Below are 20,763 nucleotides of genomic sequence, written 5' to 3' on the forward strand. Positions count from 1 at the left end.
TCGAAGCACGGTTGGTGCACGTTTTCCCAATCACTGCAAACACACGCACTTTAAAATCTCTCACGTTCCACGGAACAAGTGCCAATTCTTTTGACCTCAAATTCTGTTGAAGCAAACAACTGTCTCTAGAACAAAACTGACAATGACCGCACCAAAAATCAAAAACAATTCTCTGACGACAGTGCGGTTTCACAGCTGAAAACTATAGCCGAGAACAATCTCATATATTACCATTTTAAAAACACGGGAAAACATAACTCGGGGCGTCAGGATGACGATGCAATGCTGAGATTTATCAAAATTTTGATGAACAAAATAAACCCCACATTTGTCAAGATTTGGTTGAAATGAGTTAAATGCATTAGAAGTTGTGACAAATACTTTTTGGCCACTGCCAACGCTTCGCGTGCACTCGTGTAAGAGCGTCAGTTTTCCATACGAAAGCCAAAGAGCATGAAATATTAACGAGCTCATGGGTACCCCTGTATTTTCGCGAAAAGACTCAAGCTGTTGCCTCCTTGTTTTCATGCCGTGAATGAAATGATACCCAATTAGTAGAACAAGTGCCACTGACGTTCTCGCACGTACAAGAATTGTTCTCGCACGCACATTTCGGAAACAAATAAAAAATAGCTCACTTATAGTTTAAATACTACAGCGCGAGACCAATCAATATGCTTTCATCTGATTGGCTAAGAAAAACTTCGGTATGGTTGTCATGCCAACTGATCGCGCTTAATTGCTTTTCTCGAGAACATGATCAGAGCGATTTCCGTCAGAGGAAGAATTTCTATAAAATTCTCGTGGAAGCAGTCTATTATTTCCTAAATAAAAAAAAAAAAAGAAAATTAAACCTGGACAAAAGACGTGAGAAATCCCACTTGGTTGAAAGGGTTCAGTTTTTTTTGGTCCCATGAAAAACGGGCAATACTTCACATCAAGCTGACATATAGCCTGATTCTCAGAGGTCCGAGGTCGTTCGCGGCCACTTCGCTTCTCCTCTCTCCCTCGTGACGTCTGAGAATCAGACATACTACGTTTCTACTAAATGCATTTCCTCGATTAAAAGCGGAGGCGACGGTTTATTGAAACTTTGACCTGGTAGTTTTTTCTTGATCACATTTGAGAGCTCTATTATCTTTATACCTATAGGCCTCTAAATTAAAAAAAAAAAAAAACAAATCCAAAATCCATAAAACGATGTTCCGTTCTTAGTCAATAAACTCTTAACGGCGCGGACAAATAAATCGAATTGGTTTTCTAGTGGTTAGTTCATTAGTCTTGAACACAGATAAGTCGATAAGAACCAAATTCGTTTACCCTTCGAGACAGCCGGGGAGAGACAGAAGATCTCTCAGTTCTCGCAGGGTATTGCCATAAGTTTGTGGACTTGAAAAATCTCTTGAAGAAGACATTCTTGGTACGATCAACTCTCTTTAAGGCAGATAGCCGCGACCCTGCGAAGCAATTTTACCGATCAGTCGGTTTATAGAGTTGTGTCCTGGGAGTTACAGAAAAAAAGTGAAATTCAGTCGGAACCATCGAAACAGCCATGTCCGCCTTGAGTAAGGTGTCTGCCTTAAAGTAGTGTCCAGTTTGAGAGAGTTGACTGTGCTTCAACTGGTGTTGACCGGTTTATTAATGGGAACAGGAAACATTTACAAGTGCGGGAAAACGCAACCGACGCGCCGACAGCCGGCAGCCGTGATATGATAAGCGCGGGAGAGCAAGTAACTGGCAAGCGCGGGAAATCATCACTGGTGACCGTAAGCGCGGAAAAAGTCGTGTAAGCCATTCGTTGTGCACTTGATTGGCTGAGTAGGGAAACTCCTTCGCTCTCATTGGCCGAGAACACTTGACGTGTTTTATCACCATCATATCGATTAGACGCTATCTTTCGAGCGGACACCGAGTGCAAGTAAACACCGTGTACACAAGGTCGAGTTTTCATTAACGCTTCAGGCGTTTTAATGAACCTTTCAACAACAAACGATAAAAAAGATTGCACACTGCATAAAAGAAGTGATCGCTTTATTAAAATTCTCTCAAGAGTTAGTTCTGAAATAAGCACAGTTTATCATATTTCATTTGCGAAAGTCGAGACATGGATGAAAGTGTTCAGTAACACTTACTTTTGATAAAAACCCATTTACATTTATTTTCACCAAAAAGATGCCAGAAGAAATATTTCCATTTAGGAACATTGTTTAATGGGAGTTTAATCTCAAATATATTTTTCAAATCGGCAATGACTATTAACATTAGCCTTATTCACTATCCTTGAACTTCATAGATATCTCTTTAAAGTACAAAATTACACTGTCATATTAAAAATGCAATTTCTAAAAGCTGCACAAGACGCTCGAGAAACAATTCCTCCATTTTCTTATCGAGTTTATCTTTGTATTAGCAAAACGAATGAATGAGTATAAATATGCAATTCCAACATTCACCGGTCAGACAAAATGTTTTGATTGTCCAGCAATTTATGCACTAACCAATCCCATTTACGAACTTTTTTAGTGAAAGGCAGAAAAACTGCTAAAACGTCATTTTTTCTATTCTCGTAAGTGCACAGCACGAACTTGATGTTTAATCTATTAAATAGATTTTAACGGCTGCAGTGGCTTTCTTAACCTGGGACAAAAGTTTAATTACGAAGACTTCTACTAATAAACTACAATCATTTATGAACGTTTCAAAAAAGTAAACATATTCCAAATGTATCAAAAGTATGACTACTCTATACAACGTCACGATTATCAACAGTTTCTTAAATAAACTGCCAGATTATCGTTATTAAACAGTCTTACCCCAATATAACAAACCCGTTCGGTTGCCCTTTGTGACATAAGCCTTACGTCCCTTCCAAAATTACTGCGTACATTTTGCCACTCAGAAAGATCGAAGATAATCAGTCGCGCGGTGGCCTAAAACTAAATGCGTTGAAGTTCGGTACAGAGTTAGCAACATTTGCACCCATTGTAGGCCTGGGTACCTTGCGCCGGATGGGTATAACACAGTGTGTAACGTACACAGTTATTTTTCTAAGTTTCTGCAGCAATACTCTACGTCTTTTCGGCTTCTGTAGCCACTGAACGTTACCTGTATATCAGTTGATCAGTCACGCTCAGTGCTGCGGCTAAGAGAGCTTCAAAATAATTGTCAAACGAGAGATTGTTGCAGTAACAGGAACATATATCAACGTTTAATGTTAAACTACTTACACCAGTACACAAACTGACGGAAGTTTCAACTCGTTTAAAACAAGTATTCTAAGATCTCCATTACCACGGTGTTCCTCAGCCCTAAAACCAGAGTCTGACAAACTCGCATTTAATAGAAGTATTTTGGCCGCGATACCTCATGAGGATTCCGGCCATAACAGTGTCAGGTCGCTATTTCCAACCTTCTTGAATGTCAGGTCGCTGTTTGCCGGTCCGTTTTTCACGGTCAAGTTGAACGGCTTTTTACCCAGTTCGCATTTCACGCGCGAATCCACGCGGACATCTATCATCCTTCCAAACTTCCTGTAAACAGCAAAGCACGTCATGAATTAGCTAGAAGTTACAAAGTTTTTCTCCCTTCCGGTAGTGAGATAGGTCGTCATAAGATTCCTACTTGAAGGAGCTGTGTTTACGGACAGCACTTTCAATTTTTCAAGTTCAAAATCTTCCTCGAGTTCTTGGACAAGACACTTAACTCTCACAGCGCCTTTCGGTTGGAGGCGTGGTGGCCTCATGGTTAGTGCACTTGTCTCGGGATCGAGCGGTCCGGGTTCGAGCCCTGGTCGGGGACATTGCGTTGTGTTTTTGGGCAAGACACTTTACTCTCACAGTGCCTCTCACCACCCAAGTGTATAAATGGGGAACTGGCAATTTTAATGCTAAGGTTTGCCCTTGCGATGGACTTGAATTCCATTCAAGGGGGAGGAGAAATACTCCTAGTCGCTTCATACTCAGTACTGAAACCGGGATAAGTTCCGACATGGTGGTTTGACAGGGGGCTTTATTTTACCTGTAAAAATCTATTTTATACTCACTGGTAGATTTGCAGGTAGAGATTAGCCATGAGTTCTGCGACTCTATTAGCTTTAGACTCGCCGAACAAACAGATGACCAAGTCGTTATGTTGAATATGAACCACAAGCAGCTGATCGTCACCAGGCGACAGACTCACGCCCGTCACCTGCAAAACAAGACAAGCCAGACTGTGAGGGTTACACTGATGACACACTACCCACCGCGGCCCTGTTACTCAAGGCGAGCTAAACCGATTTTCAATCGAGTCTCGTAAAACCAAACATTACTAACCAATTATACTACTCAAGTAATCTCAAACCGTTGTAGCACCAAAACCAAAGTAATTGCCTGATTACTTTCGACACTCAATTGAAAACCGCTCTAATCTGGAATTAGTCAAAACTTAAAACGCATCACTTCTTTCCTGATTGTTGTTCGATCATTTATAACCTTATGTCAAACTGGGTAACAACATAGGCACGCAAGACGTGCAAGAGTTATTTTTTTCTGTGAAGTTTTGGAGATAGAAGCATTCATGGTACAGTAATGATTTGGTTAATTTGACAAGTTTTTTTGGTTGCGATGTTACATCGGTCATGGTAAGATAGCTAAATAGTAAGCCATAAAATGTTTGACTGAACAAACTACAGTAATCTGACACGTCTCCAGATTAATGTAGTTATCATCTTATTTTCTAACGGGCAATTTGATTCGCTCTTTGATACAACCCGCACTGTGATTGGTGTGACACCCGCACATGCATAACTCCCTCGCTCACCGATCACATAACCCTTCCAACCCCCAAGAGAAATTTTTGCTCAAAAATACTCAAGTTAATTTAGAGACTTTTTCGCATTTTACACAAGTCGTAAGTTTACCTTTTTACACAACACAACACAACACAACTTCACCGAAAATAGAAAGAAAGAGAAAAAAAAACCTCTGACACGTTAAAAGTCTGATTTAATTAAATGCACTTTAACTTGGTGCCACGCAGTCTTCAAAGAACATTTGAACAGTTTTCATACTTTTTCCCTTAAAAAATATCGGACTGAAATGAATGTCATCAAATAAAACTATTAAACTGCTACTGCAGAGACGTAAAAACCGTCCAGAAACAAAACCTTCTTTTTTGTTTAATATCCTGGAAACAATAGCCGATAACTTGTCAGCTCTAATTGAATTTACTCCCATATAAAAAACAAAAGTGTTAAGTTACCATTTGTTACTAAAGATAGCAAACATCTCGTGGGAAAGAGTGATGACGATTCGTCCGCTCTAATTGAATTTACTCCCTTGTGAAAAACAAGAGTGTCACATTACACTTTGCAACTAAAAACCAAAAATGTCTCGTTATATTTGCATGCAACAAGAACAAAACAATTGTTACCCGCACTTACTATTGTAAACGTTACAACTGTTTCAAATCTAAAGTCTCGTCCCCTCTAAAGCAAGTCCTAAGAACTAGACGCGACGATTCGTGACCTCTAATTGAATTTACTCCTCGTGAAAAACAAAAGTATCAAGTTACCTTTGTAACTAAAAATAAAAATATCTCGTTGCATTTGCATACTACTAACTCACGAACTGTTTCAAACCTCAAGGCTCATCTCGTTCATTTAACTAAAATCCTCAGCCTAACCCACAGAAAATGTCGAAGTAAACCCAATATATGAATACTTCCTCCTCTTTTATAGAAGAATAAATATGGCTGTTCTGAACTCTATCGGGATCAAATCTTCTCACATACCATTTACCTTTACAACAAGAAATTTGATTGGCTGTTTATAGTAGATCCAATCTGATTGGTGTGACATACATACATCTCTCACTCACTCACTTACTCACTCACTCACTCACTCACTCACTCACCCATTGACCCGTCCATAACATACCCGACGCGCCGACTAAGAGGTATTTTTTTTACAAAAAAATAACTCAATAAAAACGGTACATTACGATGCAATACAAAGAATTAACTTCAAGTCCTGGGAAGCAAATGCAAGTAATGGTCGTTCTCTTACAAGTGGAGATTGCGTGACGAACCCAAAAACTCCTGCGTAGGAAGCTAAAGGGGAGGGTGTAATGCTGAGGGCGGGAGATCACTGGCATTTAAGGCTAGCCATGCGAAACCTCAAAATAATGGTTGCCATCAAAATTAAATTCTCATAAAGAAGACTATGGAAAATGTAGGAAAACCTCTTCGTCGAATTTTCAAGTAGATCTTAGGAGTAACTGACCTTGTCAAGCGGAATTGTCTTCATGACTTTGTGCTTGTTGTCCAGCTTAATAATCGACGTCGTCGTTACCACCAGAATGCGGTCAGCCACCTTGCTCTTCATGTTAACCTGAACAGAAAATCCCAGGGTTAAACTTGATCAAACCAGCACTAGAGTTGACGACAGCTTCACCTTTCGTTTAGGACTGCCCATTATTTTCAATTTTCATTAAGTAAAAGCCGTTCTACAGGTGGCTCAAATTTGTTTTTCATTGCTTGGCCACTTAAAAAAAACCACTTAACCCACAATATTTACACTGTGAAGTTGTTAGCTTCTTTGATCGGAAGAGTTTGGAATACCAACAAAAAGACAAAAGTTTTAGGCTGAAAAGTCCTCTATTGTATTACTGTACAAGAATGAAGAGTTCGTACGTTTACCTTCTTGGCGAATGAAGAGAACAGAACCTCCTCGCCTTTGGTTGAGAATTTGTTGACAACATTTCTGGTGAACAGTTCGGCTTGAGAGTTCTCCTCGGGCTGACAAGAAAAACGAGTAAACAAATATAAAAAAGCACGTGCGGAAATGACAAAAAAAAGTAGAAAAACGTGGAAAAACGTGCCTGCCGCTGTAACAGTCGAACACCTCAGTGAGGTAATGTTAATTTGTTACCTTAGCAAGGTAGTTTCCATGCCAGCGTGTCTTAAGTGCCCAGTTCTTTCGCTTTCCTCCCAGACAATCAAAAGCTGCAGATTTCAACATGACCTCGTCATGATCTTCATCTGGAATACGTTGCAACACTTTGTATCCCCACCACCTAGCAAAAGGACAGAGAAACAGTAAGGCCGTGACAAAAAACAACTCTTGTACTACAAAAGCACTGAGAACTTCTCTCGTTTCCTTGAGGAGCCCTTTATTTACTAATGATTTTGATTCGTACTAGCCTTTTCACGCGTTCACTTGTATCTGTCGCGTTTTTCGCGCGTCTTTTTGTCTCTCTCGCGGTTTTCGCGCGTCCATTTGTCTCCCTCGCGGGTTTTGACCATTCACTTGTCTCTCTCGCGGTTTCCGCGCGTTCATTTGTCTATCTCGCTGCTTTCGCGAGCTGATTTGAGCTCTCACGGTTTTTACGTGGCCACGTTTATGTCGTGGTTTCTGTGCGGTTATATCTCTCGAACAGCTTTTGCGCGGCCACTTGTCTCCCACGTAGTCAGTTTTTCACTCTCCGAGGTTTTCGCCTCTCACCTCGATGAGCTATGAGCGAGTGGGCAGACTTCTCGTAGCCGACTTCAATGCACGTTTTCACGCGGGAATCCAGAACGAGTATCATAAGTAGTAAAGATACAAGCTGGTGTGTGTTTGAGAAAGTAAAAAACATCTCTCTTTACTCCCATAAATTTTCCTCGAGATCCCTACATCAAAATATTTGGTCTTACCTTTCAAAGATCGACTTGGAGTAAGTTGAGAATTCTTGACATGACAGGGGAGGAGTGGGTGGGGTACTGGACTTGCCAAAGTCACTAAGATGTTTGCAGTTCCTGCAATAAGACAAAGAAAAAACTGACATGACTTTGTGATTAGTTTGCCTTTTTTGACGCATAGGAGAATCCTTGCTGATGTAATTGTGTACATTTTTCCTCATTGACATACGACTTTGTGCAGAGAAGGCATCACGCTAGACACGAATTGACTACAAACATTTAAAGAGCTTGTGAAACTTAGTAATTGATGAAATCTTTGGCTCTTTCGGTGAAATATTCGTGGGGGAAATTGGCTTTCAAAAACCGCAAAATTTGTCCATGGAAAAAGCGAGCGTGAAAAAAATCGTGTTTCAGAAACGGTGAGTAAAAAGAATTCTCACCTGTATGCGTCACAAAGTTGGGACACGAACTTTCTCCGCTGGTATCTCTTGAAATTGTCCATGATGAGGTAAATGGCGCGAAGTTTCCTCGTGCGCATTCTAGCAAGTCCGCCTCGCCAGTGCTGCATGAAGAAATTGTTCAAAACTCAATAAACAACATAGACTACGAACAGTCTTCCAGCGTAGTCCGTCGAGCGTGACCGTAATCGTATGGTAATAAACCGCGAGAAAAAAAGTGGCCGCGCGAAATCCTGGGGGCAGAATTTCGAGCGGAAATTTTTATCTCGCGGGTTTCTTTCGCATCACGCACGACAGACTAAGCGAAAGAGGGACTACTCGTGGTCTTTAAAAAATTACTAAATGATGGTGTGGAATTTTTGTTCTGCGGAGATACAAAATTCGCCGAACTCGTGCCACTGTCTATTGACGAGCGGTAATTGCGCCTTACCTTCTGAAGAAACAACACCAGAGTCGGCACAATCTCCGCTCGCAGTTTTTCCAACTCGAACACCGTCCTAGGAGTTCTGATAAACAGCTTGGTTCGGCCATATTTAACATCTGAAGTGTAGCCTGTTTCATTGATAATCACACCGACTCCGTCCTTGTCGATCCCCTTGTAGCTCGGCCATGTTTCCTGGACCAGCATTTTATACCTACAAAGGGAAGAGCAAAGGTCAAGTCTCCTCGAGCGAAAACTGCCGATGCCCTTAATTCTGGTCATGTGTCAAGAAAGACAACAGCGTGCACCATGCAATTGGTGCAAAATTCTGAGACCCATTACGGTCCCATTTGGATTCTAGGTTTCCATGTTTTGCATTTTCTTTGCATACAGCAAAGTTCCATATCTAACGAAAACATGAACTTTGAATTAAAGGGAACTGAACTGAACTTCACTGTTGTGTTTTGTTTTAAGGTGTTGTGTTGTGTCGTGTTTTAACTTGTTTTTCGTGTTGTGTCTTGTCTTGTCTTGTTGTGTTGTGTTGTGTTGTATTGTATTATGTTGTGTTATACTTTGTTGTGTTATACTTTGTTGTGTTTTGTTGTGTTGTGCTGTGATAGCAGTGTGTTGTGTTTTGTTTTGTTGCGTTGTGCTCTGTCTTGCTGTGTTTTGCTGTCTACGATGTTGTTTTCCAGTTTGCGATTAAAAACTGCAAACGTCTGGCTCACGTTTTCCAGTTTAGCTCAGATTCTTTCAGAAGTTTGCGTGCAAAAGTTATGTCAAAACATATCCGAATTTAACCATCTTTTCCTCACCTTTGAAGAAAACGTTTGTAGTGCATCCTGAAGGCAAATCCAGCTCGCCTAACGCGCAAATTTTCCATCAGCCCCAGATAGTCCACCTGTTAAATGCCGGAATATGTTTTCGTTAAAGAAGTTTTCACGAAAGCCTTCTGACTCAGGACTGTCATAAAGATTAGTAATGATACATTTTCGATAAAATCCGCCTCCTAATAAAAGACAAGTTCGCATGAGGACCATGAGGATTCATTTCACTTACCTGATGGCCGACTCGTTTCTCGTCAAAAAGAGAAGGCGACTTTACATCATTGGGTTTGATGCACCGCACATAAAAAGGTTTCTAAACAAGGCAAAAACCGGAAAATGATCAACACAGCCATCTTTTTACTCGTGGTTGCATAAAAAATAATAATGAAAAACAAAATTAAATACAGTGAAGTGGAGTTAAACTACCTTGGCGGCAAGCTTTTCCACAAGGGCAATCATTGAGGCTTTGAACAGAGCACCGGCTGTGGCGGGACGCTGAGTAACCTGGCAAGGGAATGACAGAGAAGATAGAGCGGTCAGTTCCACTGACTGAAGACTGTCGAAGTTCACTGTTCGTAATCTGCTTAAATCTTCCTCTACCTTCGCCATCCGTGTTCCTTTTTGACTTATTATAACTTCTCTCTAATTTTTCTTTTTGAGTGAACTACTATTTCGAGTTTCAATCTATTTGAAAGTAAATACTTAGCAGAATGTAAACCAGCGACTTATTATATGATCATAAAGTTCCTTTAATACCATAAAAGTGCTTTTAAAATGTCAACATTTGTGTGTGCTTAGCAAACTGAACAGAAGGTGCTGGTAGAATCACACTGTTGTACTAACATCCCTGAGTCTTGCCCATGAATCAGAACTTGGTCCATGTTTGTGGTAAAAGTAACTCTTCCTCTGAAAAGACGGTATTTTGACCCCTTAACAAAATCTCAAACCATTGTGAACCATTGTTAACTAACTAACACATTAGAGAGAGAGAAAAAAATTGGAACAACTCTCCAAAACTCCACTTAACACGGGATTTCGTAGAGATAGATCGCCATAGAGATAAAATAATTCCTTAAGACAACATCTAGTTGATTGAGTGATGCGCTCCTCCACCTCGCGCTCTCAGTTCGCCCTCAAGTCTTGTGTGTCGCAGACATTTTTTGCTTTCCGCGACCGGCTTTCCAAGCTCAACTCGTAGGGAAGTCTAGATAAACCGTCGGTGTGATCACAAAGACTTAAATAAATTTTGGCCATATTTCTTTTGAAGAAGAATCGAAAATTCTTTGAAAGTCGCTTGTTCACTTTACTGAATAAAAACAAGCGTACATTGACCACTTGTCACAGAACAAAGGACAAATTTAGCACTCGTGTATTAAAAGTAAATATAATTTAAGTGAAGAAACAGATTTTGTCCGGATGCAAGTCGAGAAGTTTGTTTTATATCTTTTGGAAATGTTCTGGGCATCTCAACATTGACTTTTCCATTGCATGGGCAATCAAAAACCAGACAATACACTGTATACGTTACAAGAAAATTAAAATACCTTTGTGATGTGTTCTTTTCCTTCTGGCCACATCTGCTTGAGAATCTTATGCGAGCTGAAGAGAGAGAAATAAAGGAAACTACCGGATCAGTTACCATAATTTAAAACCCAGGACTAGCTCATTTCTCTTCATAATATCGACCCATTGTCACGCAGGCTAATAAATTGAGAAATCATCTACAGGAGAACCACACCTGTTGTAAAGAAGTCGCTTGAAATCTTGATACAAATTATCTTTGTTTTTGTCAAGAAAATCAACAACTGAATATCTGCAAGTCAACAAAATAAGTGTTCAGTTTAATCGACCCTACAACAAATAAAATATCATTTCAAAATAACAAATTGAAACAATAACTAATTACTCACATCACATCTCCAGCATAATGCTTGACACAGAAATCACGATGAAATGCCATAGATTTGTCTGACGGATCAGTCTAGGAAAAAAAACGTGAACATAACAAGAAAATCAAGAGGTTTGTTAGCACAAACAGTTCAGATGACTAACAAGCCACCATGCATGGGCCAGCAACACTGACTGAAGAGGGTGAAAATGAGCTGACCATTACATGATACCACTGTTTCTTTTGGCAACTACAAAATCGTCTGATAAACAAGAAAGTAAAGACAACTAACAAAAGTATGCCCTGATATATAACACTACGGATGTGATTCTTTGGGAAAATCCAAGATTGGAAGGCATTTTGCGTTTCTTTACTGGAAAGATTAATCCAAGATCACTTGGATCATGGTGCATCAAACAAACCAAAGAATTCTTTCCCAGGGTAGATTTCTTGCTTCCTTTGAAGCACCATAAACTGAGTGATCTTGGATTAATCTGTGTCGAAACGAAACCTGAATCTCATTCTGTTTTTTGCATTTAAGAATCTAATCTTGAATTTTCCCACTGACACCAGAAAGTGACCATTTCCAACTGTCCCAGTCTAGCTGATCACTCCATTATAGTTATTCTCACCAGTCTGCTCCTGTAGTGGTTGTGTTTCTTCAACTTTTGGTCCATGGCCTGCAACAGCATCTGCAAAACAGCATCAACAAGAATTAATTTGGTAGGAGAATTCTGAGAAATGGTTGCAACACAAACAACGCTGTAGCAAGGCCAGGAGATGGACTTCATTTGAAATACTTAGAAAACTAAACACTAACGATGAGAAACAAGATACTTCAAACTCTTCCAAGGAATTTCCTATGATGAAAAACATTTTTGCGAGAAGATAACTTGCAGTCTGTGCATGTTTTAATTATTATTATTATCATTATTATCATTATTATCATTATTATCAATATTATCAATATTATCATTATCATTGTCATTATCATTATCATTATCATTATCATTATTATTATTATTATTATTATTACTATTTAAACTCTCTTGGCTGCTCAGGGCCAGACATAATGAAAGCGTTTATAGAAGCATGCTGCGAATGGAAGTAGCAAGAGTTCTACAATTTCAAGATGGCTTCCCCTTCAAAGTCTCCAATGGTAGTCATCTTCACAGCAGTTGCTGGTCATAAATATATCATTTGGCTTGTTGCTGCTGCGTGAGGGTTTTTCAGTACTTCCTTGCCCAAAATATGAATACATTGCAAGTTTAGCGGAATAACTGCATCCCACGTGCTTTGAGAACAACCATACCCAACAGAGAATTAATCCAGAATATTCCATGTAATTTGGTATGTTGCATCCTGGACTATTACAGATCAATTTAAAACCATTGATTACAAAAAGAAGTGAAAGTAAACTACAACTTTTTGAAGTTATCTTGGCTCCACAATGACAGCCGAGATGATAACTAAATTTCATTGAGTGAAAGGTGTAAGTATACATAACACAGTCTAATAAAATTATCTCATTTATCTCAAAAAAAAAAAAAAAAAAAAAAAAAAAAAAAAAAAAAGCGTGCAGTGAACATACCTCATCAGACACTTTACCAATATTTCTACATCCCTCATCCAGTATTGACAAGATTCCTTTGTGGTTCTGCTCAATCAGCTCACAAATGATCGCATTGTTGAAGTAATCAATCTTGAATAATACAAAAAAATCCACATTATAAGGTTGGAACACTGGCTAGGGAGAATCAGTATCCTGGTTTTATTGATGTTTGAACTCATCAGTGACAACAGCTGGCCCTGTGGTGATTCTTCAGCAACCTTGTTAACATCCTTAAAAGGATGATGATGCTGAGAAAATTGTGCCACCAAATAGAGGTATCCATGGCACTCCTGCTAGTGGTAAACCACCTACAGCATCTATGCCAACCCTCCTGGATTACCTGGGAGTCTCCCAGATACAGATCAAATCTCTGTGTCTCCTGTATGGGTCCCCATATCTCCCAGACAATATGAATGTAAGTGCATAAAATATGTTTTTCAGACATATCTTGGCCTATTTTTTGCATTTACTGGAGAAAATTTTGGATACTTCACGCATTTTTGCCATTCAATTGTCAGAGTTCTACTTTGAAGAACTTTTTTTCAGGTCCAAAAAGGTAAACTTGGCAATCTCCCAGATTTTGATTTTTTAGGTGGGCATGTCTGTCTGCAGAGTGTGATTGAGAGCTAAATAACTGCATATTATTTTAAGGACTAGGTTTGTATGAATCTAGCAACATAGGCCAGTGGAAGGCACGGTGGTCTCATGGTTAGTGCGCTCATCTCCGGATCAAGCAGTCTGGGTTTCAAGCCCTGGCCGGGGACATTGTGTTGTGTTCTTGGGCAAGAACAGTGCCTCTCTCCAACCAGGTGTATAAATGGGTACCTGCGAACTTAATTCTGGGGTAACCCTGCTATGGACTAGCATCCCATCCAGGAGGGAGTAGAAATACTCCTAGTAGCTTCATGCTACAGAAATCGGGATAAGCTCCAGCCTGGTGGGCCACTTGGCTTGTACGCGTACTTCACTTTACCATAGGCCAGCAAAGCATGCTTAGAAATCTGTAATATATAATTACCTCCTCCCACTGGATTCCTTCACGTTGATATTCCTCTTGTTCTTGTTTTAGCACCAACTCAATGAAGAGTTGCTGAAGTTTTTCGTTACAGTAATTAATACACAGCTGTTCAAAGCTGTTGGTGTCAAAAATCTCAAAACCATAGATGTCAAGCACTCCAATCACTGTACACTTTCCATGAGCCACTTGATCACGCAGCTCAATTGTTTCATTGATCCTTCCTACAATCCAGGTAAATAGGCGATCATACATGGCCTGAAATAATTAAAACAACCCTTGAATTACTTATGTTTGCTGCCAAAAGGCAGCATTTATTTACTTACAAATAATTACTAGTGGATCATTTTTGTACATCAATACTGTACTACCATAAACGTTATTGAAGCATTCTGGTGACTCTGCAGTTATTATACCCCAGTTAAGACTCAAAGAAATGAGAGTCTGAGTCTCAAGTCACAATTCTTCAGGTTTCACTCTTGGGTAATTACATACTTTACTCAAATGGTCTCCCGGGGTTTTCATTAACATTTTCAGCTTGAGCACAACTGAGTTTCACAACCGAGCAAAAAGTTTAGAACTGAACTTTTTTATAGGAGACCTAAACGTTTCCACTAAATGGTCAAACAAAGCAGGCAAAATGATCCTTACAGCCAGTCATTTTGCCCAGTGCCCCAAGCCCTGAATGAAACACCTGTTCTCATCATGCAAGCATCAGCAACCATGATGGCCCAGTTTTAGACCCATGATAGACTAACATCTAACCCAGGGGATACAGTACAGTGTTATTTTAGAACCACTTGGCCAGTCAGAATTAAACATAAGAATTGCCCCTGTTCTCTAGTCCAGAACCAAAAGAATTGGATGATCATAAATGCTCATCATAGCCAGTGAGACAATCACCTTAGCCAAGGCATCTCGGCCATGAGCTGCATCTATAGCATGATGTCCCTTGTCCACAACTTCAGACTGTCCAGCAGCCACGACACGGTAACACAGCGCCTTCTCCACATGTCTGGGCTCACTTCCCAGGAGATATGCAATGACGTTGAGATTTTCATCACTGTTTACAACTGACGCCTGCTCCTGATCATCATCAACAAACTCTAAGTTTCCCTGTAGGGAAAAGAGCACAGTACTTAACTCACCTTTATGTCTCATTGTAAACCATCTTATGTTAAGTTGTTTTCTGTAAATAGTGTGCAATAATAAACTTGAACTTGAACTTGAACTTGAACCTGGGTCATTTTCAGCCAAAAAATTATTCATAGAAGCAAGAAAAGGTTGATATATGCCAGAAGTGGATAAAATCTGAAATTATGTACCAATGCATCAGCAATATTGTTGCCAGTAATAGTCAGAGTTTGCAGGAGGAGTGCAGGATTGTTCCCGAACAGTGGCTGGATGTTGAACTATGCTTAAAGCAGCTTGGATGATAGTCAAACTTGATTCAGTCAGTTGCAAGATATTTAAAGATTCCTAAAATTAATATCATTTATCTATACGGAAAAAGAACAGTGTCCCAAACAAATTCTAATAAAATAAGTACCTACCAAATGCAGAATGGCTGAAACAATTTTCCATATTGCACTCCGCTCATCCTCAGTGAAGCCCACAGATTTCATTGATTCACAGTTTAGTTTGTAATCCATTTTGTCATTGATTGCTTTCAGCTGTCAAGGTATAATTCTATATATGAGTTACTCTAACTGGCTCTTAATTTTGAATCATGTAATTTACTGGAATAGCTCAATTACAATTCACAGACTGAAATGAATTAACCTGCATGCATCCTCCCTGATTTGCGTAGTGATAATCTCCAGCTTTTCTATCAAGATACAATTCCTTGAGAGTCTCAGGAGGTGCTCCATTGAGTAACTAGAACAAAAAATTAAACATCATTAACAAACAACTTCAATGAGCATATTTTCCTAGCTACAGTTCTACTGGAGCTGAGCTGACTGAAGTGTTAACTTAACCCTTCGACCCCTAAGGTGAATGGCAGTTTTTCCCAAATTGGCAAATAAAGACACTCTGCCTGTGTACAATATGCCATTTGAAAGCCACCAATCAGCTTATTTAAGAATTGACATCAGCAGCTATGAAGGAGGTAGACATTTTGAGAGAAATTACTTTAAAATGGAAAAATGAACAACTTCAAAAATGTATCAATCTTCTACTAACATTAGGTATACCCCTAAACTATAGCTTATTTAGCAGCTCTTAGTGCATAGCTTGATATGAAACAAGTCTTGCATTCCATTTGCATCCCGAAAAAGGAACTAAAAATTTCTGGGGGTGGTCAACCATGTCTTGGATGGGAGGGGGTCAAAATTTTATGACTTCAATGAGCAGATCTTCACAAGACAATTTTCATGGCAAAAATTCATAGAAATCTATCAAATATTCACAATGTTATGACCTTGTGTGCCAATTTGCACTCTTAGGGGGTACAAAGCTCCAACAGGCCCCCATTTGGAATCTCCATTTGGCATTTACATTACTGATTGAATTAATTTAAATTTAAATATAAATTATTGTTAGGAGTTAAAGCTACAACTATAAATTTTACAAGACAAATTTAATAATCCACTGAATTTCTGTCACAAACCTGGTAAAAGGAATGGAAATTCCTTTCTCCTTCTTGTTGTTTAACAACTCTTGACTGGAAAAAAGGAGAAATATTAATAACAGAACAAATTACTGACAAAATCTTTCCTACTAAAATTATGGAAAAAAAGAGCAAAGTTCACCATTTACATGTAACACCATTAACACAAAAGAAGATTCATTGTGTTGCTAAAGATTATCTGTAACCTAAGAAATTTTCAATCAGAAACTTGTACGACCAAACCTTTTCCAAAAGGTAGTTGAATATATGTCCACCAACAGGATCTCCTTTGAAATCAAAGTCAATATCCATGTACTTTCCAAATCTACTGGAGTTGTCGTTTCTGTTTGTTCGCGCATTGCCAAAACTCTCCAAAATTGCATTGGACTTCAGAAGAATATCTTTGGTCCTGTTGGAACAGAATGTGTTGTTTCAGAAAATATTCATAATTCCCCCTCCTTATGGAAAGTTTTTTGGTTTAAACTCCCCCTCCCCCTCCTCCTTCCCCCCCCCCCTCCCACTGTAAATTCCATTTTAGCCTCATATTTTCCGCTAGAAATGATGGGGATTGCGGCTATCCTTACTTGTACACAGACCCTCTATTTTGTACTCAGCTCATTGAGAGAGACCACAAACAAAAGTATCAACCACCGGGGATTTGAAAAAACCCTTGGAAACACATGGGGGTGTTCCCGAGGAAAAACAAAAATAGAGACTAGTCCCTCCCCCTTAAAATTTCCAATGACTTTCAGCAAGGTCGGTATGGATGTTTTCTGGAACTGCACAACATATAGCAAGGATAATATCACAATAACATTCAATTATTACAGCTTATATTAACTAAAACTCGTTTCTGTTAAAGTAATATTTAATGTTTGACCTCATCTTTAGTAACAACCTGTCTTACAACTGACACAAGATTATAAATGGGTTATATACAATCGATCAATCAATCAAGCAAGCAAGCAAGTAAGCAATCAATCAGTCAATCAATCAATCAACTTTATTTAGAGACGGTGACATATGACAGAATAAACTGATAAACTAGTACATGTATGAGAATTGCCAGCTGAGATAACTTGACAAACAGTGGGTTAGGTCACCGAGGTAATTTGCAATTGACTGGCATTCCATCCAGAGCAACATTGTGATACCCCTTGTCATTTTACATGATAGGCCTACCTTAAATTCCAATAAGTAATTTATATTTAGCCTGTGTGGCAGGTGTCTGAAGAGGAGCGAAAGGGGAAAAAATGAGTGCACAAAGGGTGTGAGGGTAGGCTCCCTCCTCGAAGCATGCTCTATCCCTCCACACTCATTTTGGCCCTGGCCCTCCCCTTCTACGGCCTGCCACGCAGGCTAGTTTATATTGGACCAACACCCTGCAAGCAGCTAGTCCGTTTGATTGTAGTCTGCACACCTTTTCTTTACAATGAATGACAGATCTAAAGATCTCACTAAGTGATTAATCATTAGCTCACAATGACGACTGCCATGTGTCATTATAATTAGCTCACGATGATGAGAGAATGAGGCAAGAAAATGGTTCATAAAATTTGTTTAACTAACCTTTCAACTTCAGACTGTTTTGACAAATTGGTGACAGCAGCAATATATTTCATAATAATCTTTGATGCCTCAGTTTTCCCTGCACCACTTTCACCTAAATAAGAAGAATATACAAAGGTAATCGGAATGAGTTGAAAGTCCAACTGTCTGTAATCATGCAAGCAAGTAACAAAATCAGATGACCAGACTGCACCAAGAGTTTGATTTGTATTCTCAAGAATGGGTTGAGACAGAATTGAAGGACATGAAGTTCTATAGCCAATAAAATGATAACAAAATTTGATAACCATGAACATAGGCTCAAGTCCTGATTTGGGAATAAAAATTATAAAACTTTCAAATGAGTGATTGATGTAGAAGTTGAAAACCTACATTTAGATTTCCAAATGATAGTTAATTTTTTTTTTGTGGTTGAACAAAGAAACCTTTCACCAATAGTGGAAAATCAAATTATACCCCTCACTCTCAGTTTCTATTATTTTTTCAAAGATACCTTAAACTCAGTTTACTAATTTTTAACTGCACCATAGTCAGAATATTTCTTCATCTAAATATGAAATGAAAAATGAAATTCAGCAGAGCAGATGTCTTTTGTTTTCTAAAAAATATGCAAATGTTGCATTTTATACATTTTCCAATAACAATAAATTTTTAATTTCACAAAACAGGAATGTAAAAGGCCTTTACAGTAGCAAGGAAACTATTGACAGAAGTTCTTTGCATGGGTCTCTTTGTGCACCACCCAAACTCCAATCTGTATTTTGTGTGTGTGCCCAAAATTCAGCCTATACAAAACATTCTTCCACTACTGGCATTTTTTAAATCTAATGTTAAAACAAAGTATCACTTTTAAACGGTGTTTTATATTTCAATTTGCTTTATTGTGGCTCCTGGCTTTTATTTTGTGACTCTTGTTTAGTTTTTTTAAAAAATTGTTGGTTGTTGTAGAACTTTTGCATGGGTTTCATAAATGTGATGTTATTATAACCATTGTCTCACAGTAACTAAATCATCTTTTGACAGGAAGTCAAAAGAATGATAATTGCAAAATATGCATACTATGTAACTGATCTTGCAAGTGAAGACCAATAAACTAAAGAAATTTTACAGTTCTATACTTCTTGTTATGTCAAGCTCAACAAATCTGCATGTTTGTCAATAATTTTGTTCTTAAAAAAACCCGACCCATTATTTGCAGAAGTTAAAGTCTGAACTTTAACAACCAATTAAACTTCCGACCACAGCTCTTTAGATATATACCCAAGAAAAACTGAAAATCCACCACAAGTTTAAAGTTAACTTATTAAGCTTGGTTGTAATTTATGTCAAAGGAATTTGGACGTCACAAAAGATTAAAGAAATTATACATTCTGGCGAAATATTTGAACTGATTATTTCAAGCCATGTACAACACAAATAACACACCAAAGAACGCTTAAATTTCATTGACAGTTATTTTAACTGCTAGTGAAAACTGCTAAAACCTTCGTGTCACAAAACGATTCATAGAAAATAAGTAAAATAGAGACTTCTATGCATGTAGTCATTAAAGTATGCAGATTATATTAAAGCTATTCCGTCATTCTGAACCAAAAATTAATGAAAACAAGCTTACCAGAAATTACTATACAGGTGTCCTCTGAGCGCCGTTTCATCGTCCTGTAGGCTGCATCCGATAAAGCAAAAAGATGGGGAGGTCTTTCATACATTTCTCGCATTTTGTATTCTTGAATTTTGTCGTTTCCAAAAATGCTCAAAGTCTTGTACGGATTCACCGATACGAGCACTTCGCCAATGTAAGTGTAAATTCGCTCTTTTTGAAAACGGAGTTTCAGGTTTTTCATGAAGGCATCTTTGGTGATTTCGTCCATAAGGACAAAATCACCTTTGCCGTATTCTAAACTTTCTTGTTCAGCCATTCTTAGTGCTCTAATCAAACAGACCTCGCGTTCAACGCGATGAAGTTTGAAAAATATTATGTTTTCTTCGTTTCTATCGAGTACTGTGATTGGTCAAACTAATCATCGCGCCAATCACAGACGCTGGTATATCATTCCTAGTGACCCGGCAAAAGTGGGCGGGAGAAATTCAAAACAAGATCAAATTGAAATCTAATCTACATATATATATCAAGACCCAACCTTTCCGCTTCAGGCGGCAAGAGAATACCAAAGTGTAATGCGTCATCGGCTGGTAATTTTGGACTGTAAATCTTTATCCTTTATTTTCGTCTGAAAGCGAATACACGTACCGAACAGTTTGATTGAAATTATTGTATATGTCATCAACTAACTTGACGTTATGTCACTCGTAATAAAGCCTAGTTCAATATTGGTTCTGATATTAAACAGATATTTGAAAACTTTCAAGTTTTGAGCGGTTAAGCCTTTAAATGGTCAGTATTGAACGCAGATTAAATGGAATATCAGCCAATAAATTAAAGGAAAAATCAAAATTAAAGATGCATTTTTGGGATGCATGGCCTTTTGACCGAGGGAGTGTCATTCTTAGAATAACATACTGTTAAATTCAGACTAAATGAAATAATGAAGAAAAAGAATATTTTGATAATAATGATCAAATATTCAAAAGACCTCAGTTGAATTCTCTTACTCAAAGGACTCAAAGGCAAGACAAAGCCTCACAATACATGTGATGTGCATGTACTACATTGAATAGAAATAAGTCGGCGAAATGATTCAG

General features: G+C 38.6%; 1 protein-coding gene across 2 annotated transcripts; it reads right to left on the bottom strand.

Moving 5' to 3' along the window:
* Positions 1 to 2,014: 2,014 nt before the first annotated feature.
* On the bottom strand, positions 2,015 to 20,060 carry LOC110062505 (unconventional myosin-Id-like). 2 transcript variants are annotated; one of them, XM_089285457.1, is made up of 26 exons: positions 19,676 to 20,060; positions 18,061 to 18,154; positions 16,735 to 16,900; positions 16,492 to 16,545; positions 15,663 to 15,758; positions 15,434 to 15,553; positions 14,784 to 14,996; positions 13,884 to 14,138; positions 12,845 to 12,955; positions 11,886 to 11,945; positions 11,276 to 11,346; positions 11,104 to 11,178; positions 10,910 to 10,964; positions 10,209 to 10,271; positions 9,912 to 9,914; positions 9,792 to 9,869; positions 9,598 to 9,678; positions 9,354 to 9,439; positions 8,548 to 8,752; positions 8,100 to 8,221; positions 7,675 to 7,776; positions 6,911 to 7,055; positions 6,679 to 6,777; positions 6,263 to 6,370; positions 4,043 to 4,188; positions 2,015 to 3,530 (listed from the first exon to the last, which is right to left on the bottom strand). In XM_089285457.1, exons 1-26 carry the CDS (start codon positions 19,977 to 19,979, stop codon positions 3,365 to 3,367), a joined length of 3,078 nt encoding a protein of 1,025 aa, XP_089141583.1. In that variant the 5' UTR covers positions 19,980 to 20,060; the 3' UTR covers positions 2,015 to 3,364. The 2 variants fall into 2 exon arrangements, with proteins under 2 accessions (XP_089141583.1, XP_089141582.1); XM_089285456.1 differs by lacking the exons at positions 9,912 to 9,914; positions 10,209 to 10,271.
* Between the last annotated feature and the right edge of the window lie 703 nt (positions 20,061 to 20,763).

Source organism: Orbicella faveolata, unplaced genomic scaffold (assembly GCF_042242905.1).
Source record: "Orbicella faveolata isolate gen_17 unplaced genomic scaffold, um_ofav_v1 contig_13, whole genome shotgun sequence".
In the NCBI taxonomy this organism is placed as follows: domain Eukaryota; kingdom Metazoa; phylum Cnidaria; class Anthozoa; order Scleractinia; family Merulinidae; genus Orbicella; species Orbicella faveolata.

What these genes read in the sequence shown, in the direction of transcription:
- LOC110062505 (XM_089285457.1), bottom strand. Translation starts at nt 19,979, where the DNA reads ATGGCTGAACAAGAAAGTTTAGAATACGGCAAAGGTGATTTTGTCCTT. An exon ending in TCAACTACCTTTTGGAAAAG is followed by an intron (nt 16,546 to 16,734) that starts GTTTGGTCGTAC and finishes CCTTTTTTCCAG; the next exon opens with TCAAGAGTTGTTAAACAACA. An exon ending in TGGTGTTGTTTCTTCAGAAG is followed by an intron (nt 8,222 to 8,547) that starts GTAAGGCGCAAT and finishes TTCTTCATGCAG; the next exon opens with CACTGGCGAGGCGGACTTGC.